A 24,219-nucleotide genomic window follows, 5' to 3' on the forward strand; every position below is an offset into this window, starting at 1 on the left:
CTCCCCACTGACAGGTGGCTGAGCTGCTTTAGGGGCAACTGTGGGTTCCTAGAATCTCTCTCGCTGCTTAGAGGAGGGGGCTACCACATCCTGCGGCGGACACCCTTCTTCTACTCTCCCTTCTGTCAATACAGGGGCGGCACCCTGCTGTTTGACAGCTGCCTGACTGCTCAAGACTTCCTGGTGAAGACTCACCAATGCCAACTCTAGGTTTCCCCCTTACTAGGAACGAACACCCTTGGCTCACTGGAACTCTCTTTAAGAGTGGCTTACCGTTCCCCTTCTTTTTCCCTTACTTTGGGGAACCCAGCTTCCTAAGTGGCTCCCCAGAAACTTTGGGTTGGAGATGCTGTGGGCGACCGCCCCTCTTGGGATCCGACCAACATCTAGGAGGTCATTGCCCAGGAGACAATCCAAAGGGAGGTCTGCACTGACTACCACCTTATACCAACTAAGGGTGCCCTCCATTTCTTGGGGCACTATGGCTACAGGTTTGGTTGGGACCTCACCTGGAGCTACCCTTCCTCTCCTTTTCTCTTCTGGCACATACGTGTTTGGGGACTCAAACCTGCCACTCACTATAGTGTGACTGGCACATGTGCCTCACATGCCAATGGCAGGGATTCACCTGAATGAAGTGGAAGTGAGTACTCCCACCCCAGGGATCGCCAGCTTGCCATCTGGCCCGGTCTCCCAACAGAATGCTATGATGCCCTCCTCATCCGAGGAGTCCTTTTCTATGGCTACACCGGACAGTCCAGTGCTTACCACCTTCTTGGAACAGGCGGGATCACCCCCTGAAGTGACCTGACTGCTGACAGTCACAGCACAACCTGTTGTCCAAGTACCTTTGCAGCCCTGGTTTCCCCTGCCTCTGCTGGTCAGAGTTGGGGTGGGATTTTCTCTCCTTCTGCTTAGGGTTCTGGGGTACTGAGGTACTCTCTGTTGTGGGCTTGCCACCTCCCTCCTTAGGTTTTTGTAGGCCTAACCCTACTTCTTAGAGTCTTCCCCAGTGCTTATTGGAAACCCAGGTTCTCACCCACTCATTAGCTGCCCTGGCTTGTCCCCTGGGGCTTGACAGCTTAGAGTCCCCTAGGTACTGGCATAACTTCTCTGGTACACAATGAGTCAGAATGTGCTCTCTCATAAATTGTACAGCCCCTCATAGATAGATAGTTACTTGATTACTATCAATCCATCCTCCTAGTGCTTTTTTTTGAGAGATACAAAACGTCCACCCAGGACTGAGTGTTCTCTTTCTGGGTGTCCCTGAATTTCTCCCTGTACTACTCTGGGGTCAAACTAAATTTACTCCAGTATTGGAACTTTCATAGATTCCCATTGCTTGTATCATTCCCCGTCGTCGGAATGGGAGCCTCGGTAATAATATATATATATATATACCTAGGTAAATACACCCTAATAGGTGTAAAAAGGTAAAAAATTAGGCCTAGGCCTCATTATCTTTTGTAGCCTATTGGTGTCATTATGTAAAAAGACCCAAAGTCACCTTAGCAACCAATCAGATCAGCCTCACCCTGTAGAACCTTCCTGAGAAAGCTCAGAGCCTCAGATTTTCTACCGCTTCGTTGGTGACAGGGAGTCTCCTTAGAGCTCTGCTCTAACTTCAACTTGAGGTACTGTTTAAACAGTTTTTCTTGAAGGATTTCTTTCAGCTTTGTCATGGCTGATAAGGAAAAGAAGAGCCTTTTCAGGTCTTGTGCCACTTGTGGCAAAAAACGACTTTATACAGAAGATCAACATAAGGACTGTATTTACTGTCTATACCCAGACCATAAGGTTGATGGGTGTAGTATATGCAGGAGAATGTCTGTGAAAACCCTCCGTGATCGTGAAGGACGACTGCTTCTGTGGCTTAGGAAGTTGGAAAGGAGGGATGAAGTGGTTTCTGGTGATGAGGAAGATGCCAGATCTTCATCTTCAAAGACTTCATTGAAGAGGGGCGGATCGTCTGTGGAGATTTCAACTGAACCCCCCTTAAAGGCTATGCGTGGGACCTCTGATAGGTCTGGCAAGCCAGGGCCTATCGAATCTCCTCACGTGAGTGTAAAGGAGAGGGAAAGGCAGGCACTGCAGGTGCAAAAGGCTAAACTGGATGAGAGCTCGGCTGGGCCTTCCCACCAGGTTAAAGTAGCCAAATCCGTCAAAAAACCGACTGTAGAGGCCTCTACAGGGGTCAAGAAGGACTCTAAAGCATCTGAGGTGATTTTTTCTCCTCAGTCGTCGACGAGCCATCCAGCGACGACGAGGACGACGACGAGAGCGTCGACGAGGACCTCAATGTCGATTCCGTCGACGAAGACTGGATCGACGACGGCGTCATCGACGATAACCACGTCGACGGTTACCACCACGTCGACGAAGACCATCCCGTCGACGATGACTATTCCGTCGACGGTGGCAATCTCGATGGCGACGATCCCGTCGACGACGACGAGCCCGTCGACGATGACAGTTCCGTCGACGATCCCGTCGACGATGGTGAGCCCGTCGACGATGACAGTTCCGTCGACGATCCCGTCGACGATGATGAGTCCGTCGACGATGACGGTTCCGTCGACGATGCCGTCGACGGTGAAGGGACTCTCGTCGACGGTCCCGTCGACGACGATTCAGAATAAGGAAACGGTGGAGTTGTTTTCAACGCCGTTGACGACAGGAGCGCCAGGAAACAGCAGAAGGAGGAGGATAACCCCAGATATGACTTCTCCAAGGAAAGTACCTTCATTACCTCCACCCCTTTTGTTGGATGAAGATGACTACTCAGAAGAGGAGAATGAGATGTATGGGGATGCTTACAGTCCATCTCAATTGAATCTGAAGTACCATGATTCGGATTTGGATGAGGAGTATTATTATCAAAAGGAACAGCGGCCAGAAAGACAAGTTGCATACCAGGAAACCCAACCACAGCAGGGCATGGTAACGATGCCTATGAGTCTTTTGACAGACTTAAGGGCAATGCTGGAAGAGTATAGGAGCAGACAAGGGTCGCAACCTGTGGAAGGTCAAGCACAGGTTCAACCGCAGGTGGTGGCAGCACAGTCAGTACGGCCTGCACAGGAAGAACATGAGAGGGAATATCCTCGGCAAGTCCAAGTGGATACCTCGGATGAAGATGAAACGGGGCAGAACCAAGATCAAGACCAGGATAGTGAATGGAACCAATATATAGCTCCGGATCCGGCTTCACCAGTGCCAGACCCGGTTGACTCGCCTCCGGCTGATGTAGGAGGTTTCTTCAGTTTGATGGAAAGAGCCACAGCGCGCTTTAAGGTAGCGATGCCTACAACATCTACGGATTGTTTCTTGTACGATTTTAAAGAGGCATACCGTAAGGCTGTGCGCTCGATTCCCATTGTAGAGCACATATGGGAGGAAGGGAAGAAAGTGATGCAGACCCCAGCGACGGTCATTCCAACTCTTCCGCGCTTGGAGAAAAAATATAAAGCTCCTGATGACAGTCCCGCCTGTTTGATTGGACAACCTAGACCAGACTCGGTCATATCGCAGGCGGCACAGAAGAAATCGCGGAATCCTTCGGCCACCCTCACGACTCCGCCAGACAAGGAGGGTAGGAGGTTGGACAACGCTGGGAAGCGTTTTTCGTCAATGGCTAGCTTGTTGGTCAGAGCGGCGAATGCCTTGGCGATCCTAGCAAGATACGACCGCCAGATGTGGAGTGATGTGGCACACTATGTGGATCTGCTAGCAGATGACCAAAAAGCGGAAGCACAGAAACTTCTGGAAGAAGGACAGCGTTCCTCTTCAGAGATGATCGACTGTGCGATGGACATCGCCACCATCTCTTTCCGTGCTCTGGGCAGTGCAGCGGTTCTTCGGCGACAAGGGTGGCTGCGAGCTACATACTTCCGGCCAGAGGTCCAGAATAGGATTTTGGACTTGCCATTTGACGGGGACATGTTATTTGGGAAGCATGTCGATGAGACCCTGCAGGGTATAAAGAAGGACACAGAGACAGCAAGGGCTCTGGGGAACCTGCAATATAGGAAGACACCGTTCCGTGGAGCACGAGGAAGAGGCTTCACTTCACCTAGAGGAGGTTATCAGCAACAGCGATATTCACAGCAGTCGCAGTCGTACAGGCCTCAGTACGGCAATCAATACTATCAGCGGCAGTCGCAATCCCAGTCTTTCTCTCGCCAGAACGCTCGTGGACGACAGGGGCGTCAGGGCAAGGACGCTGGCAAGCGTCAATAGCGGCCTCCTGACTCTGCCAACTGTTCCTCCGCTTCTGGGATCTCCAGTGGGCGGCAGGATATCACAACATCTGAGCAGCTGGGAAGAGATTACATCGGATCAGTGGGTATTAAACATCATCCGAAATGGGCATACTCTAGAATTCCAGGAATTTCCACCAACAAGAGCTCCCCACGCCACTACTTCGAAACATCTGAACCTTCTTCAAGAGGAAGCTCAACAAATGCTTCAAAAAGGGGCGATCCAGCGTGTTCCCCTATCACAAAGGGGAGAAGGTTTCTATTCAAGATTTTTTCTGATCCGCAAAACAAAGCAAAAGTGGCGTCCTATCCTGGACTTGAGGGAGCTCAACACCTATCTCACGAAACTGTTGTTTCGGATGATTTCACTCCAGGACATATTGCGCCTCTTGAACCCAGGCGACTACATGGCAACATTAGACCTGGAAGATGTCTATTTTCATATCCCGATCCATCCAGCTCACAGACGTTTCCTTCGCTTTACAGTAGGCAAGAGTCACTTCCAGTTCAGAACGACCCTATCATAGCGTCCTCTACCTACTTAAGGAACCTAAATATGGCCTGTGATAAGCTAGCACCAACCAAATCCTCCTCTCGAAACAGGAAAACACCATCAGCACCATGGTTTAATGAAACCCTTCGGCTGCAGAAACAACATTGCAGGAATCTTGAAAGGCACTGGCGACACAACTATAATCCTGCAGATAAAGTGACCTATAAAAATGCCCTGGCCATCTACAAAGGATTTATAGTCGCAGAAAAAAGCCACTATTACACCTCTCAAATTGAGCAAGCAAAGAATTCAGCGGGAGAACTATATAGGGTGGTCAACACTCTGTCCAACCCCCCGGCACCTCGCCTAGAAGGCTCTCAGTCATTAGTGGATGCCCTAGCCACCTACTTCGAGGAAAAAGTCAGATCCATCTTCATCACCTTTACGAATTCCGCCCCCCTTTCTCTCTCCGAGACACCTCCTACTAATATCCTGCCCTCCCTATTATCTTTTGATGCTGTTGACCAGAGTCATATTCATCGCTTGGTCTCCAGCATCAAATCCGGCTCTCCTCTTGACCCCTGCCCTCCAGCCATCTTAAACTGCATCCCTGATGCAATCTCTCCTGCTTTGACCACTATCTGAAACGCCATGTTTGCAACTGGCATATATCCTTCAGTTTGGAAGGAGGCCATTATCAAGCCCCTCCTAAAAAAGCCTTCACTGGAACCCCAGCTTCCAGCTAGTTACAGACCCATCGCCTGTCTCCCCTTCCCAGCCAAAATCTTTGAAAAGTCTATTAACATCCAGCTTTCCAAATTCATCAACGATAACAACCTTCTTGATGAGACCCAGTTTGGTTTTAGACAGGGTCACGGGACGGAGACGGCACTTTTAAAGGCCGCAGATGAAATTAGAACCACCATGGACATGGGAGGAGCAGCAGTTCTTATACTTCTGGATCTTTCGGCTGCTTTTGACACGGTCGATCATGTCACTCTGATCGACCGTGTCTCAGCTTTAGGAATTAAAGGCAAAGCTAAAGATCTGATTGCATCATTCCTAGCTAACCGTCCTCAGACCATCAAGATGGGCAATTTCACCTCTCACACCTTCTCCCTTCCATGCGGTGTTCCCCAGGGCTCCTCGCTAAGCCCGACGCTATTTAATATCTATGCGTCGGACTTGGCGAGGGTGATAAAGTCTTATGGAATTGCCCTCACTACATACGCCGATGACACCCAACTAGTGTTATCGGTGTATAATAACGGAACATCTGTTGCAGCCAACTTCCAGGAGGGAATGAAGGCGATAAGCTCCTGGATGTCATCAAATTGTCTCAAGCTTAACTCCGACAAAACGGAGGTGATGACATTCGGGAGCTTGCGCCCAGAATGGTCTCCTCAGTGGTGGCCATCTCAGTTGGGACCTCCACCCAAGCCGGTAGAAAAGGTTCGCAACTTGGGAGTCATCTTTGACAACAAGCTGACTTTTCACCACCATGCCAATGCCATTGTTTCATCGGCTTTCTACACTCTCAAAAAAATAAAAAAACTGCTTCCTTATCTTCCTCAATCAGCTGGAAAGACTCTCATCAGCACATTGGTGTTCTCGAGAACAGATTATTGTAACTCACTTTTACTGAATGCGCAGGAAGGAGTTCTTAAAAAACTACAAACAATACAAAATGCTGCAGCCAGAACCCTACTGGCCATCCCTAAATTCTCATCCGTCTCCCCGTACATTAGAAAACTCCATTGGCTCCCCATCAGGAGCCGAATCAAATTTAAAGCTATGTGTATAGCTTACAAGACCCTGAACAATACTGGACCACAGTTTCTAAAAGAAGCTCTCCTTCCAGCTGAACAACACAGGATTCTACGGTCTTCCTCAGCCTTTCTGTTGAAAGTCCATCGAACTAAAAGGGCCAACTGGGGAGATAGACGCTTCACCATTGCCACGGCCAAGCTGTGGAACACTCTACCTCTCCACATCAAAACTGCTCCCACGCTTCTAGAATTCCGTAAAAGCCTCAAGACATGGCTATTTTCTTCCTCCTAATCCTCTTCTAGACTCCCCTGACACCTTCTAGTGAGTTCTGTGAATTAGCGCCGAGACACCCTTATGGGTATTTGTTTGCGCTCTAAAAATTGCCAAAATAAATAAATAAAAAATGGTGCTCCCATTTGGATTAAAGTCCGCTCCTCGGATATTCACAAAGGTGCTGGCACCGGTAGCAGCATTTCTGAGGAGACAGTCGCTGGAAGTATTCCCGTACTTAGACGACTGGCTGCTGAAGGCCCCAAGCTTACAAGAGGCATCGAAGGCAGTGAGCACATGCTTGAACCTCTTTATTCATCTGGGTTTACAACTCAACAAGGAAAAATCAGTTCTTCAGCCGGCAGGTACGGTGAAGTTCTTGGGAGCGATACTCGATACTCAGGAGTGCAAAGCCTTCCCATCGGAAGAGAGACAGATGAAACTCATATCGTCAGCCACTCGTTTCCAAAAGAGAAGTTGGATGACAGTCAGGATGTACAAATCTCTTCTAGGGTCGATTTCATCCTGTATTCAATTGATTCCGCATTGCAGACTGCGAATGCGCCCCCTGCAGGAGGAACTGGACCTTCAGTGGAGACAAGTGGAAGGTTCGTTCGACGACAGGGTGACGGTTACCCAGCGGATGAAACGGTCGGTTTCATGGTGGATGAAAAGATCTCACCTCACTGTGGGACTCAGTTTCAAGGCGGCACGGGCTCCTCAGGTCATTACCACGGACGCTTCTCTTCAAGGTTGGGGAGCGGTCATGCAAGACCTCCAGGTCAGCGGTCACTGGACTCCGGAAGAACGCCGTCTACATATCAACGTTCTGGAGCTAAGAGCTATTCGATTGGCAATGTTGGCTTTCCTCCCAAGGATTACAGACTCAGCAATCCTGGTGCGGACGGACAACACCACCGCAATGCATTACGTCAACAAGCAGGGAGGCACAAGATCGCCACTGCTTTCACAGGAAGCCCAAATACTGTGGGAATGGGCGATATCGCAGAACATCACACTCGTGGCAGAACACCTTCCAGGAGTATGCAACACGAAGGCGGATACACTAAGCCGCCTGAGAGCAGTCTCGCACGAGTGGGAATTGGAGAACACAGTAATCAAGGACATCTTCTTCCGTTGGGGGACCCCAGCGATCGACCTGTTTGCAACACCAGGAAACAAGAAATGCCGGTGTTACGCAAGCAGGGAACACCATCGAGGGTCACTGGGGAATGCCCTTTCGATGTCCTGGTCAGGCGCGTTTGTTTACGCCTTTCCGCCATTTCCCCTGATTCCTCGAGTCCTCAAGAAACTCAAGATGGACAGGTGCAGGATGATACTAATAGCGCCTGCCTGGGCTCGCCAGTTTTGGTACACGGAGTTGCTTCTTCTATCAGAGACACAACCCATTCATCTGCAACCCAAACAGACACTTCTATCAATGTACAACGGCCAGGTTCTTCACCCGAACCCGAGCTCGCTTCAGTTGACGGCTTGGCTCCTGAATACAGAGAGTTTAAGGATTTAAACATCCCAGAAGAATGCAGGACCATCTTGGCACAGGCACGAGCCCCTAGCACTAATAAGACATATAGAGCGAAATGGAAGAGGTTCCATTTGTGGTGTCAGAGGGAAAAAGTACATCCTTTCTCGTCAGCTCCGCATCAACTCTTACCATATATTCTATCGTTGGCACAAGCAGGTCTGGCTCATGCTTCTATCAAGGTCCACTTGGCAGCCATTTCCAGGTATAGGAGAACAAGATCGGGCCCCTCTCTATTGTCAGCAAGAGTAATAAAACAATTCCTGAAAGGACTGTTTAGAGTTTTTCCGCCAGTTAGGCCCCCACCTCCGGTGTGGCACTTGAATGTGGTCCTGGCTCAGCTGATGAGACCGCCATTTGAGCCAGTACATAAAGCGGACCTGAAGTTCCTATCATGGAAGGTGGCGCTTCTTTTGGCACTCACCTCTGCAAGGAGAGTAGGAGAGCTTCAGGCTTTAACTATCAAAGAACCCTTCTTGCAGTTCAAGAATGATACAGTGATCCTACGGATGAACCCCAAGTTCATTCCGAAGGTACCGACAGACTTTCATCTTAACGAGCCAGTGGTTTTGAAATCTTTTTTTCCTCGACCTTCAACCCAGGCTGAGAGGACACTTCATTCTCTGGACGTTCAGAGATGTTTGAAATTCTATCTACAATGCACAGCTGGATTTTGAAGAACACCCCAACTGTTTGTGGCTTTCGGAGCCCCAAGGAAAGGATTTCCTTTGTCAAAACAAGGGATATCTAGATGGATAACTAGTGCGATCCGGTTCTGCCACCAGGCGGCAGGCAAACCTTTGCAAGGACAGGTGAAGGCACATTCCACAAGGTCGATTTCAGCATCAACTGCGCTGTTTGCTGGAGTATCCATAAAGGATATTTGCAGAGCAGCCACCTGGAGCAGTACGCACTCCTTCACGAGACATTACTGCCTGGAGGCGGCTGCAAAGGAGGATTCGGCTGTAGGACAGGCAGTCCTGAGAAATCTCTTCCAGTAAGAGGTGAGCTTTCCTCTCTTCCCTCCTCCTGTTTTTTCAAACATTTCGTTTATTATGCTTTGTTACTGCTTTATGGTTGTTATAATCTGTGATGTCATTAGTTTATAATGATTCTGTAACTGTGCACGAAATGTTTGAGGTATGCTAACTGCTATCTACTCTGATACAAGCAATGGGAATCTATGAAAGTTCCAATACTGGAGTAAGAAACAAGTTACTTACCTGTAACTTTAGTTCTCCAGTATTGGTAACTTTCATAGATTCCCATGCGCCCACCCGCCTCCCCTGGGAAAGCTCACTTTAGGGCTAGGTGATTATGTGGCAAAGCAACGGCTACGAAAATCTGAGGCTCTGAGCTTTCTCAGGAAGGTTCTACAGGGTGAGGCTGATCTGATTGGTTGCTAAGGTGACTTTGGGTCTTTTTACATAATGACACCAATAGGCTACAAAAGATCATGAGGCCTAGGCCTAATTTTTTACCTTTTTACACCTATTAGGGTGTATTTACCTAGGTATATATATATATATATTATTACCGAGGCTCCCATTCCGACGACGGGGAATGATACAAGCAATGGGAATCTATGAAAGTTACCAATACTGGAGAACTAAAGTTACAGGTAAGTAACTTGTTTCTTCTCAACTAAGCATCCTCTCATGTGGGTGTAGGATTTAGCCGCATCCCCCTCTAGGTGCAGGAGCCTGTCCCTCCCAGCTATAGGGATTAGTTCCACAAGAATCAACCCCAAACTTGGGGCGGACCTCCCTCCTCTCAAGTACCCTCTTAAATGCTGTGAGCCATTTGCCAATGCCGTCCCCCCTGTGTACTGGTGCACTATCCCCTTGAGGAGCCGGGGATCAACCCCACCATGCAGCAACTCCTCAACTTCTTCTTCACTGCCGCTGACACCATTTCTTCTCTGCTTCTCCTTGCTTACTTCCTCTGATCTAGGTTGAGCTCTTTTTCCCATAGGGGCATCCTTGCCTCCAGTGTGAGAGAACCTCCCCTCCCACTCCTAGCTGGAATGGCAAACCTAGTACTGGAAGCAATGGAGAAGGTATCATCATCACCCTCCTCCTGGGTGATATTGGGGGGGTCAGCCTCCCCTCCACTTCATTCTCCGGGACTGACCTGGCCCAGACCTTTAGAGTCCTAACCAACTCTGCCTTACTAATCTTGTTAGTAGCTTGTAACCCCCTAGCCCTACACTGAACCCTAAACTCAGCCACTGAGTTTAATCAGAATTAGAACACATTTAGAAAAATCAAAACAATGGGTTAAAAATCAGTATAGTCCAAATTCAAAAATCAAAAGTTTTGTTCTAAAAAATATATGAGGATTTTTAAAGATCTTACTTAATTACGGCATGGCATACTTTAAACACAAGTCCGTATCCATACCGCTGAGCACCAAATGTTGGAAAGTGAATTATTGATAGAGGTAAGAATACACCTACCACCAGCAATAAGGCCACCAACACAATACAAGGTCCAATAAAGGTCTCAGTAAATTAGTCCTTTGGTCAACCATTGGTAGTTGTCTGCGAGCAGTCAGGCTTAATTTAGGAGATAGGCTTGTAAAGCATTTAAAACACTAATACTTTAAATAAGTAAGACCCAACACACAATAAAATCCCATAACAATTTATTAAAAGAGAAAATATGTTTATCTTTATTTTTTATTTATTTATTCATCTTATAAAGCGTACTACCACCTTGCAGGCATCCTGGCGCTAAGCGGCTCAATGAGTAGAAGTAAGTCAGGCAGAGGCATCCGCATCCATCTAGTTCTTAGGGAACAGCCAGGTTTTAACACGTCTCCTAAAAGGGAGAAGTTCTCCAATTTGCCTGATCTCCCCAGGGAGTTTGTTCCACAGTCTGGCTGCTGCCACTCCAAAGGATCTACCCCCCAACCTGACTTTCTTAAATCTTGGCACCTTCACCAGTCTGGCCGAGGACGAACGGAGCAGTCTCGAGGGAATGTACCAATCAAATTTTTTGCGTAGGATCACCGGTCCACCCCCATGAGGGGCTTTAAAAACCAGGCAGAGTGATTTAAAGTGCACTCTCTTTCTCAGGGGGAGCCAGTGAAGTTTTGCCAAAGCCGCAGAGGCGGAGGACCTTCTAGACAGTCCTAGCACCAATCTGGCTGTCACTGATTGGATCCTTTGTATTCTGTCCAGGAGGAAGTTGGGGGAATCTAGGAGGAGAGCATTACAGTAGTCAAGCCTACTGAGGATAGTGCACCTCACCACTAAGGCGCGCGCCTAAAAAGGTAGAAGGGGAAAGATTTTGCGAAGGGACCTGATGATTGCTAAACAGGTGGCTGTTGTTTTTGTAACCTGGACTTCCAGGGAAAGCTTGCAATCAAACATAATGCCCAGGTTACAAACAGTTTTTATTGGCTGCACTGTATTAGAGAAGCCTGGGGGCCAAAAATTGCCAGGAAGAGGACGAGGGATTTTGTTCGCAGCACACAAGATCACCTCTGTTTTGCCAGCAGTGAATTGTAGGGAGTTGGCCCGGAGCCATCGGGCCGTATCCTGCAGGCAATCATGGAATACCTCCACAGACGTTGAATGCTCTCCATCGAAGGAGAGGATCATCTGAGTGTCGTCTGCATAGTTCACCGTATCTATGTCGTGAGATTTTATGACCGCAATCGATGGTTTTAGGTAAATGTTAAAAAGAATAGGGCTAATTGCTGATCCCTGAGGCACACCATGCCGCACATTAGAAAACATGGATTGAAAAGGGGGGAGGGACACTGCCTGCTGTCTATCCTGCAGGAAAGAATGAAACCAACGTAAGGCACAGCCTTACAACAAAACAACAAAACACCAAAAATCCATTGTAGGATACCGGAGATATGAATTTTAAAATATTAACCACCTCATAGTGCCTAAAAACATTTAGCACTGACTTGGGACATCTGGCCGCGCTTGGCCAGGACAAAGTCAAAGTTTGAGGCCGACCATAATTGAACCCCGATTGGATACACTAAGCGGGAGGATTCAGTCAAAATTTTACCTTCACACTTAAAAACTTTTCTGGAGCTTTTCTTCTGACGTCAGGCAAGGCACTTCATCAGGCCGGATTCAGTGCGGGTTTGCATGAGTTTCTGCGAGGGCCTGGTGAAATCTTATAAGTCTGCAGCTCCAGAGCTTTCAGCTGGATGAACCTGAAATCCAGGCCGGGTCCCGGATGAATGTGGCCAGCTTGGCTTGCGGCGTCGGGTCGGTAACCCTATGGAGCTTTTTTCACAAAAATTCTCAAAACTTCTCCAATCTTCTGGAAGCCCTTCCGGAAGGTCCCCTTAGAGGTTCAGTGTGTCCAAAACACCAATCCAGAGGTCTGGAATTTCCTAGATGGTCTCTGGTATGTCTGGACTGCAATTCCCACAATGTACCCGACCAAATCCTTAAAAGTCCACTGGATGCACTCCAGGCTGGGGACTCTTGATGGAAATGATGCAGGTGGGCTCTGTTAACCTGCAGGAAGTCCACTCCTTCATCCATCTTGAACCAAGACAAAGACAAGGTCTTTGGGGCTGTAATACCAGATTGTGCCGCAGGTGCAGTCAGCTAGAGTGCAGTCCTTTGGGTGCAGATCCAGAATCCATCAGGGTAGTCCTTCTCCTTCTTTTAGTTTCAGGCATCAGATCTGAGAGGTTTTGCAGCTCTCACATATTTATTCAGGGTTCTGGGCTTACAAGCAGGGGGCACCCCTGACCAATAAGTTGCTGGGTGCCATTAAAAAGCATGACAACTTCCTCCAAAGTGTGGCATCTTCTTGTTCCACAAAGCACTGCATTTCCAAAATCTAACATGAATGATTTCTAGCCGGGGGAGACGAGCTGGCGAAACCAGCCCACAGTGTCACTCCTTTTCATTAGCTCTGCTTCTCCTGACCTCTGCACATTCCTGTCCTAAGCCTGCCATCTGGCTAGGGTACATGATGTGGGGGTAGGTAGGCCTTACATTCCTTTACTAGCCTCCTCTCTGTCAAGCCCAGGTTTCATTACCGACCCATCTGCCTGGCCAAGTCTTTGCAGCTGCAGAACTCCCACCATCAGATAACCTCTCCTGCGCCCAGGCCACTCATCACCTAATCAAAGCAGCCTGGCTAAGCCTCTTAGAGCTGACCAATCACGGGAGACTGCTAGGAGGCTGGATTTTGTCTCACAGAAAGGAAAGTCTTATACCTTATTTTATGTACTAGTTATGACAAATTCAATAGTGGCCATTTGTTGAAATCACCAATACTAATCTTTTTAGTCCTTGAATGAACTTTCTTTTCTTAGCAGTACAGGGGTCTGCCTTTGCCAATGCAGTCATGCCCAAGCACCATATACCTTTAACACAGAGCACAAGCTCTGGGTCTGGTTAGCAGAGGCCAGGGTATAGTCCGATTCGGAAAAACAGCATCTAATGGAAAAAATCGGTGCAAAAAGTGGGGAGACACTGCAAACAGGCCCTGATTTCTCACACAGAAACTGTGTTGAATGTGAAGATCTGTATTTTAGAAGCACCACGACTAACCCTTATTGTAAATATGGGACAGATGCTGGGTGTACAGATGCTGCGGTCATGTTAAATTTGTGCCGTGAATGGACAGCACACCTCTCACCATGAACCTGGTCTGCTGTCGTGGTCAAATTAGGATCACAAATAGACCTGAGCACTCCCAAAAAAGTAGCACCCATTTGCAGATCACGTCCTTTTGCAAAACATTTGTTGGTTAGAGTCATACATTTTAAAATTAGGGCTATTTGGGGGATTAATGAAGAACCGGCCAATCTCCACTTTGATTTGGTGAAGAATGATAAACTCACTGAGCTATCTCTCGAACGGCTGACAGATAGTTTTATAGCTCATGAGCCAAGCACAGTAGACCTCAAAATAAGATGATTTTAAATAGGCCATGGCACTTGAGCTGTTGCTTTAAGTGGGATGAAAAACATGGGGTGTGCCTCTAAAATGGGCGTGGCCAAAGAACTGTAACTTGGAATCTGTTTGAGATGCGCCTACGTACCTATGGGTGTGGCTTAAAATGTGAGCTCAAATGTACACTTTCAAGGCAGGGCACCTAACCAGTGTTTAACCCCTTGGCTGCTGGGGTCATTCCCCTGCCGTGCTGGGGAGTGGGGGGACGCGCGCAGCGCCCCGGTGCTCATGACGGGCTCAGCTCGTCATGAGCCACGGTGGTCGTGTGCTCATAATGAGCTGAGCTCGTCATGACCACACCCGTTTAATAAGAACGCTCGCACAGCAGGGGAATTTCTCCTGCTGTGCGAGCGTTCTAATTAAACGGGTGTGGTCATAACGAGCTCAGCTCGTCGTGAGCACACGAGAACTGTGGCTCATTTCGAGCTGAGCTTGTCATGAGCGTGGGAGGGGCTAAATGGAGGACCAAGCCTGATTTGCATATGGCTGGTGCCTGTTAGAGGTGGCATGGTGGACAGCACCAATGGTGGCCTGGGCACGGCCATGTTAACTACCAGTGGCTGAGATTAATACAGGCATTCTACTCGTCATTTTTTGCACCCCACAAACCTGAGTTCTCTCACAAGACTAACAGTGCTGCACTCAGGATGTGCTGGGACCATGAGTCCTGGATAAGACGGTGCTGCTCACAAGCCTGTGAGCCCTGAATAAGACTGCGGTGCTTAGACGGTGCTGCTCACAAGTATGTACTGCTCACAAGCCTGTGAGCGCTGCACAAGACTGTGGCTCTACCAAGTCGGTGACTGCTGCTCACAAGCCCGTGAACACTGCACAAGAACGTGGTGCTCAGACTGTGGTGCTCACAAGTATGTGCTGCTCATAAGCCCATGAGCGCTACACAAGACTGTGCTGCTCACAAGCCTGTGAGTGCTACTGAAGACTGTAGTGCTCAGACTGTGCTGCTCAAAAGCCTGTTAGCACTGCACAAGACTGTGCTGCTCACAAGACTGTGCTGTTCACAAGTCTGTAAGAGAATACTCGCTATGAAAAATAATGCTAGCAAAATTAAAATCTTTTCCTTGGGACAGGTGTAGGTAGACACGCTCACAGGTACAACTGGGGGCAAACAGTGCGGCCATCTTTGAGTGGCAAATGCTTACTGCTCTCCAAAGCTCCAGTGGGAAAACTAGATGTAAAGCTGTAATAATCCTCACACCTTAACCAGAACATGTATGTATGGGGTATTTCTATAGAGTGAGCATAACCAAGAGACAGTGGGGTCCTGTACATGGTCAAAGAGAACTCATAATGACCAGTATTAAGAGAGGAAGCCAGGCTGTGGATGGTTAATGCATTGTGATGTAGTGTTCTTTCAAGAGGTGCGTCTTCAACTCTTCCCTAAATGGGGGCAGCTTTGGGGTGGTCCTGATAGATACAGACAGGCTGTTCCTGATCCTGGGTGCATAGATAGAACAGACCTGCTGCACAAGTTTGCAAATCCATTGAGACAACACAAACGTCAACAACTGCTCTGGGCCGCCATTTTGAGATTAGCTCTATAGCTGAGACTCACCCAGTGCTATTTTGTGGTTGTGCATCTATTTACTGCTCAGGCCAAAGCTTTGCTGGATTGACTCATTATGTGGCCTTTTTCAACTCTTCTTTTTTAATCCTTAACAGGTGAAAACAGACTATGACCAACTCAGTGAAACGCTCGTCGCAGTGACCAAGGAACGAAATTTGGCTGTGAAAGAGAACCACCAGCTTCGAGCCAAGCTGGAGAACTTAGAGCAGGTCCTAAAGGTAAGAGAGTCTGCTTATTCACAGCACTAGGAGCAGAGTAATCCCAGAGCTAGGGGGAGTGATGGAGAAGGACGGCGGGAAGCCGGGGTCCTGCAGGATGATGAAACAAGTAAAGCTGGAGTTGTTGTTTGGGGCCATCAAGGCTTGTTTCCTCAACAGAGGGAATCAAACAATGCAGGTGTAGACCTCAAGTAGGGTCTGTGTGTTGGGTGGTGTTGAGTCAAGTCATAACCTTTTATTCGATTTGAAAATACAAATCACACAAGCATAGACATAAAAACAGTTCATTACATACACGATAAATCTAAAAAACATAGAGACTCAAAATGATCTCAGAAATAATTCATAAAGGAAGAAAACATATACTAGTCATACACTGGGCAACAATACATGATTAAAAATATATTAAAGAGTAAAAAGCTAAAAGCTAAAAAGGGTCGTACGTGTACAGACAGGAATAAAGATGATTATCACACAAAATACTTTTCCTGGCAGCTGTACATTTTAGCATTGTTTCAATAGGGGTAAAGAAAAATACAGTACAAAAAGGAAAGGTAGTCGGACCATATATTTACAGGCAGTGGGCGTAATACGAGATTAAATACAATATGCTGTTAAAAAAGAAAATATGTACAGACAGGAGTGTATATAATTATGGCAGCACTATACACTTCCTGGCAGCTGTACATTTCAGGATAAAAGTGGCAACAAAGAAACAACTATCCACGTTCTCTAGGGAGGATAATAACTCTAGAGCACTCTTAAAAGATCGAATATTGTATTTTATAAAGATAGGTTTTAGATACTTTATTCTTAAAAAGTGATAAAATTTGCAGAAAAGTAAAAAATGACAGCAGCTTTGGCGTGAGGTGTTGTCGCATGGGCAGAGAGTCTCAGATCTTAATTTCTGTACTGGGAAGGCGACAAGGTGATTTGCAATACCCAACCTAACTCGGGTTAGTACAAACTGATGGGAGGGTCGAGAGACATTCGAAAGGTAGGCTTGAAACCCCGGAGTTAAATTTAGTTCTTTATAAAACTTCACGGTGGCTAACTTGCCATACACCTTATCTCGCCCTTTCTTTTTGAAGTTTAAAAATGTTTGTTTGATTTCTTTTTGGGGGATTGCAACTGCCAATTCGGGGTCCAGGAGAACATCAATTTCGAATAGGGTTTTATACCAGTAGTGAATGTATTTCAGCCACTCAATGCGAAGTGAGTAATCCAGGCCTATACAATCAAGAATAATTTCTTGAGTAAATCGAGTTTCTGTCTTAGCCCAAATAGAACGCCACAATAAGAGTGGCCGAACGGCTGCTAAGTCAGAAATGAACTCGATCCCCACCTCATCATGGATTAGTTGGACAGAGGCGGAGGGGGGGAGGCATAACAGTCTTTTTAGAAACTTATTTTCATCCTTTTGGAGCGATGGGCCCTCAGTATGACCCCACACACCCGCCCCGTACAATGCAGAGGAAACACAACGTATGTTATATATGTTGATCATATCTAAAATACTTCTTGATCCGAGCTTCGATGCAAAGCGGAAGATACTGCTAGTGGTTCGCAACATTTTCATCCTGATATTTTCAAACTCGGGTATCCATGACCCGTCATTGACGTAGGTAATTCCCAGATAACAAAATGATTTTACCTGTGTCATCTTGTCGCTATCTAAGAAAAAGCTGGACTTCAGTTTGTTAGTGGACTGCCCACACTGCATTACATACGTCTTAGATTTATTTACGCGGAGCCTTCTGTTTTGGATAAACAGCATGAATCTATCAATTAATCGCTGTAAACCTATCGGGGTACGAGATAAAAGAACAGCGTCGTCCGCATATAGTAATATTGGAACGGATTTTCCTCCGATCAGTGGGCATCTGCTGGGGTATCAACCAAGGTGCAATCAATATAATTAATAAAAAGGGAAAATAAAAGGGGGGCCAACACGCATCCCTGGCGAATGCCTCGTGAGACTTTAGGAAACGGCGTGCATTCACCTAGGGTGCCATAACGAACTTTACAGGAAAGTCTCTCGTAGAGTCTGGCCAAAAAGTGAACTATTTCCTTTGGTGCCCCTGACTCAAGTAAAACCTTCCAAAGAATGGCATGATCAACTAAATCAAACGCGCTGCTCAAGTCAGCAAAACATAAAAAAAGATTGCCCTCTTTTGCTACAGTATATTTCTTTAAAATAAGGTCCAAATTTACACATTGCTCCAGGGTGCCCATACCTTTCCTGAAACCATATTGCACTTTTGTTAACATTTTCATATCTGTAGCCCAAGTTTCTAATCTTTTGAGCAGAATTCTGCTCATGACCTTTACTGAGGCGTCCAACAAAGAAATCGGACGATAATTTGAAGCCTCAGATTTACTCCCTTTTTTAAATAGGGGGATAATAACTGATTGACCCCAGGAGGGAGGGATATTACCTTCTACTGCACAGTTAAAGTCCTCACCAAGATAGGAACCCATAGGTTAGGTTCAGCTTTTAGTAAATCAATGGGGACCCCATCGGGGCCCGGGGCCTTCCCCCCTTGCTATTAGAGAGCCCTTCGTGTCCCTCTTCCAGGGTTATTTCCAAGGGTAAGGGTATCCAAGAGGAAGGCTCAATGGCTGGTGAAGTTAGGGGTATAACTTCAGGGTTAAAAATATTAGTAAAGTGGGTAATCCACTCCTCACAAGCAACATAAGAAGTTATTTCCGGGATTCCTTCAGTGTTCAGAAAGGGACTATTAATTGTTTCCCAGTAAAGTTTGCAGTTTTTGGTCTCTGCTGCTTCCCTCAGCTTGTCCCATGCTTCACTTTGTAAGCCCTTTTTTCTATTAGAGATTGCCAACTTATAATTAGTCCTTAGTTGTTTTATTCTATTGCTGTCTCGGGGTTTAATGCCTAGGGCTTTCTTCAGTTCCCGTAAAGCTACTGTACAGGATTTGTCAAACCAGCCTAATTTTTCAACTCTTTTAGATGCAGGTTTCCTAGTAAAAATATCATCAATGATAGTATTAAGCCTGATAAATTGTGTTAACAGGAAATCAGGATCAATAACATTTTTTAGGCAATAACTGATTTCGGTTTTGCAATTATCTATAACCTCCCTTTGTTTAGCCATGGCGTTGCTTCCTGTCCATTTAATCCTCGGACCATTTGGTCTAATCGGAGCTATGTAAGTGGATCAGGTTTCTCCAGTCACTATATTTGCGCCCCGTCCCGGTAGGGTAACGCAGATGCTATTATGATCACTAAGACTTTCCTCTCTAACACATAGATTTAGGAAGTCCCCGTTGCTGGAATACAAGATATGATCAATAAAAGTCCCAGCATCCCTCCCTGTAAAGGTGGGGCAAATAACATTCAAACTGTTTTTATTACAATTTAACAATGTTAAATCTAGTTTAATTAACAGTCTATTTAGAATGGAGCCATAATGGCAATGTGGGAAATGAAGAAAATCCTCACTTTCATCCACACCCCCCCTGGGATTAACCGTCTCTGTACCAAAACCACATGGATTCCCTTTTGATAAATGGCAAGGCTGTAGATTAAAATCCCCTGCCCATAGGATATCAGCCCTTCTATTTGAGGTGCCCACAACCTTTACAATTTCCTTTTCCAAAGGGAATAAGATATTCCCTCTGGTTACATCAAAGATATTATTATAAAAGTTGACAAGGACCAAATCGTTTCCCTTGCCACATTAGACCCTTACTACCTGACTGTGAGTACCCACATTTGTGCTGCTTTTGACTTTGTAACTACACAACTTGTTGGACAATAGTATCAAAAGGCCCCCCTTAGCCCTCCCTGAACTGGATTTGGTGGCATTAAGGCAGTAAGATGAATACCCCTCTATATTTATTTGCTCTTGGCACCAGGTTTCTTGGAGGAGGATTATATCAAATCCTTCCCCTATAAAACTAGGCCAGAAGGGGGTGTCCAGTTTCCCTGCAATTCCGGCAATATTCCAGGAGATGAGGGTAAGGCCAGTGTGAGCCATTAGCGACAAACTCTGACTGAGAGGCCTGGGCTATAAGCAGGGTATCTGCCTTGGCACTCTCACATGGGATAATCTTCAGAACACAGAGATCCACACACACTTCTTCGATGATGCATGAGACATCACTTTGAAGGTGCCCAACTACAGGACTACAAGTAGGAGTCTGGATGTTATTGGCGTTGGGTTTGAGTGGGGTAGTTTGTGAGGGCCTATCTTCCTGTGCAGAGATCTTCAGTATGACAGCATGTCCTCTGGGGGGTACGCAATCAATAGTAGGGACTGCTCGTTCGCTGACGTGGACAGGTTGCATACGTGGATCCATCCCTAACTGCCTATTGTCAGACTGATTTAATGATGGTATTGCATAATGTCAGTCAACCATCTCGAGGCAATTGGTATGAATGCCTTGCCACCCATCGCCCAAAGGTTGTCCTCTATTAGAGTACCCACTCCCTACTCCTGTTCTTCTGGGTCAGCCACGGGCCCCCAAAATTCCAGGGATGTTCAGGGGGTATAACCCAATTAGGTGGTGGTATTGGGTGATGATAATTGAATGTGGGGGGGTAGAAAAAGGAGAGTCGATGGGTGTCAACTCCCCCTCTCTTCTCCAGGTCTGGCCATGAACAGATATGATTCACGGTGGACGCATCCTCGCATGTAATGATGACGCAATCCCCCTGAATACTCTTAGGGCTCGCCCCCACCCATGGTACTCTACGTACAGATGATATCCTACTGGTGTTTGGAGGCTGTAATGGCCTGTTAATACTGAGCCATTGGAGGATTTTATTCAAGAGAGACCAGGGAGGTTCGTCTGTTCCTGCTGTGAGTTCAGGTACTCCTGTTAAAATCACTGTAAATGGGGATACCTCAGGCGCTAGATGAACTGGGCGTTTGGGTCTAGGTCTCTTTTTGCCTTCTGGGGGTTGGGTTTGGGTTTTTGGAGGCATGGGGGGTTTAGTTTTTGGTGGCTCTGAAGACACATTGGCCGTGGTATGATTGACAGCTGTGGCTGGGGCCGGTGGAGGGGGAACAGAAGAAATCTGCTGACTAGTTACAGATGACGGGGCTGGAGATTTTACTTTAGGCTTAGATTTAGCGCAATTTTTTAAAACTGGCGGTATAGGTGTTGAAGGCTCTATTGTTTTAGACTGGGCCTTGTTCATAACACGCGGTCTATCCGAGTTAGATGGTAGACCCCCAGAATTGACCGCTGTCGGTACCCCACCAGGCTTATTAATTGCCTCCCTGGTCTGGTTGGATAATTTAACCAGGATTGTGGCAAGTTGCTTTTCTATTGCCATAATACTCCGTTCCAACGGTTGGAGATGGTGTTTTAATAAATCCCTAAATCTTGCAAATAGCTGCGAGGAGTCACAAGCAGTCAAGCTAACACCACCTGTGAGAAGGTGGCCTGATATGCAGTGCTCACTATTCTAGTGAACGCTATGTATCAGTCCATCAACCCTTATTGATGATTGGTTGTAAGTCAACCTTATAGACCAGCTATCCTAGTAGCGTGGATACGAGCAGTCTAAGGCTAAAGACTCGAGAGGGCGTGTTAAGCCAGCTGTTATACCACACATATACCCCTTGAACACCAAATGAAAGGACACCACACAAGTGTTATGAAAATAAACAGTGTATTTATTAGAATCACAACAGCCCTGTACTCTTTATGAGGACAGGGTAATAAGCACAAAACAAAACTCTTACGAAAATACTTAAGTTAGCACAGTATATACAAATGCCCGAGGGGCACGGAAAACCATATACTCTGAAAGTGGAATGCGAAATTACTAGCAGGTAAGTACAGTACTAATAGGCTTTGGAATCGCTAGGTCTTGACTATAGAATCTTCAGATTACTTCTAGGAGGCCTAGGGGACTCGGGTGCAGAGTGTGCACTCTCACGCGGGATGCGGGACAAAGTCTATGGTAGCTAGATTTCGCAGAGTTAGTGTTCTCGGGCGAACCAGACCTGGTAGGAGGAAAACGAAAGTGGAATCTGACCCTTGGATAGTGAGGCTATGCTGGGGCACCGAAATGCCGAAGTTACCTAGCCCAGGGGCTGCAGCTGCATAGGTCTCAAAAGACGTCGGGAATCCTCGTAGACGGACCAGGAGCCTGGAAGAAAGATGATGGCAGGCGACCAGTGAAGGGAGTTCGAAGTGATCCAAGCCTGGATCTTGAAGAGAGATGACACCTGAAAGCAGAGGGGACCAAGTTCGAGACTACTAGCCAGTAGTCAGGTGGCACCAGGAGGGCACCGGATGGTAGTCACCTCGACTAGGTGAGTGGGTGACGCTGTGCTCTGCAGATCTCACGGACCAGGAGGCGTTGTCGGCGACCAGGATGGAGGAGCGAGCTGTCCCACGAAGATTGAAGCTGTCGGCGTCGCTGGACCCAGGATTGGGCAACAAAGCCTTGGCAAATTCAAGCCCACGCGGTGGACTCAAAATGGCGTCTGGAGTGGACCAGGAGGGTCCGGGGTGCTTCTCTGTTGCAAGGAAGCAAGGGCCAGTCTGGAGCAACCAGACCAGCAGCAGTGATGTCGTCGGGCGTCGTGAAGAAGGCCACAAGCCAGCCGGCTAGTAGCCACACAACGCGGTGAACAGGCAAAAGCAGAAGGGCCCCACGCAGATCGTGGAGATGCTGGAGGGCTGATCTTCGGTGCTGGAGCTGCTCAGGGTGGGGGCTTCTCGGACCCCAAAGCACTCACCAGTGGAGCACACAGTGGGCTTGTTGCAAAGAAGTCGTGCAGTCTTGGCGATCGTCGGTCCCTCGAGGTCTCGTCGCACTCACGGTTCTCAGCTTGGCTGTAGAGGTGAGTAGAGGTCAGAGGTGCCAGGGAAGCCGGGTCCCGTCGAGCTGGGTAGTCGGATTCCGGAGGAAGGACTTGCAGCAGACCGCAGTGTTCTTAGGATGGTGCCTGCGGATGCAGGGTGACTTAGCCACAAGGGAGAATCTTGAAGAAGTAATCTTGATGTCCTTTCGCAGAAAGTCGTGTCTTGATTCCAAAGATGATCTAATTTGAACAGGGGGCCCGCTCCTATCTTTATACTAAAAAAGGGGGCTGACCCGGTGACTAGGTCCTGCCTATGGGTGGGACTAGGAGGGGGGTGGTTACACCCCTCTCCCATGCCGGACTTCCCCAGGCCAGGGGCTGGTGTGCCCCTGGAACTGGTTCTGACTGGCCTATGCGTAGTGAGCACCGGGGTGCCACTCAGCAGTCACCTTCCTGTAAAGCCCTGCCTACCCAGGATACACATAACCCTGTCTGGGACGGTGCTAGCACCGCCCTCAACAGGAAACCCTTTGTCCAGGCTCCCCTCGCTGGAAGGACTCCCAGCTGCAGGGGGTCAGACTCGTGTCTGTGGTGGCAGCATCCATTTTGTGGAGCTGAGGCTTCGTTTAACTTTAACCGGGGTTCACAGTTACATCCATGTCGTGTCCCTCTAGAAGGGTGGAATGCTAACCCTGTCGCCAGAATTGGCGAGGGGTTAGTATTCCAATTCGTATGACACCTTACTCGACATGTTTTGATAAAGCAATACCAAAGATAGCATTTAACCGCGAGGATTATAATGCACTTAAGAGTATATGGTATGCGATATCATGGAACAGCTATTAGGACTTGGTTCCGCAAGCTGCAGACAGGCTCAGCTCATGCCAGAGCACCATCTCACACGATTCCAAGCACTCTGCCTTCAGGATTGTTAAGGCCTGCCATAGGAGTGACTGATAGGAATCTGTGTGTCCATTTTAGGGTTAGATATAGGTATACTACACCTACAGCAAAGGGTGATTACACGACTTTGCCCCAGCTGTCATGCAGCCAGTTGTGTCAAATTTAGGAGGCCAGCCAGGGGTGGCATAATACATGCTTCAGCCCCTGGTAGGCCCTGGGTACACCTATGCCCTGAGTTACAGGGTCTGATAAGGTGGCCCAGTACCAATTGGTAAATGCACCTAGGGTACATGTTGTAATTTAGAGAGAGAACAGCCAGGCTGTGGGTCTGATTGGCAGGCCCACAGCCAGAGAAAGTCGTAAACCAGTGAAACAAAAGCAAAAAATCCGGGTGATCATAGGAATGCAGACCCTACTCTCCTACATGACCCCCCCCCC

The 24,219-nt window shown here is 47.5% G+C and overlaps 1 protein-coding gene across 7 annotated transcripts in view; it reads left to right on the plus strand.

The window, feature by feature from the left end:
* The window catches only part of RIMBP2 (RIMS binding protein 2), a 1,349,166-nt gene that overhangs the window by 664,156 nt on the left and 660,791 nt on the right, over window positions 1-24,219 (plus strand). For all 7 annotated transcript variants that reach the window (XM_086942673.1, XM_086942667.1, XM_086942669.1 and 4 more), the window contains exon 5: window positions 15,966-16,088. In XM_086942673.1, coding sequence (XP_086798799.1) covers window positions 15,966-16,088 — 123 coding nt within the window. The remainder of the gene's footprint in view (window positions 1-15,965; window positions 16,089-24,219) is intronic.

Source organism: Lissotriton vulgaris, chromosome 11 (assembly GCF_964263255.1).
Source record: "Lissotriton vulgaris chromosome 11, aLisVul1.2, whole genome shotgun sequence".
Classification (NCBI taxonomy): Eukaryota; Metazoa; Chordata; class Amphibia; order Caudata; family Salamandridae; genus Lissotriton; species Lissotriton vulgaris.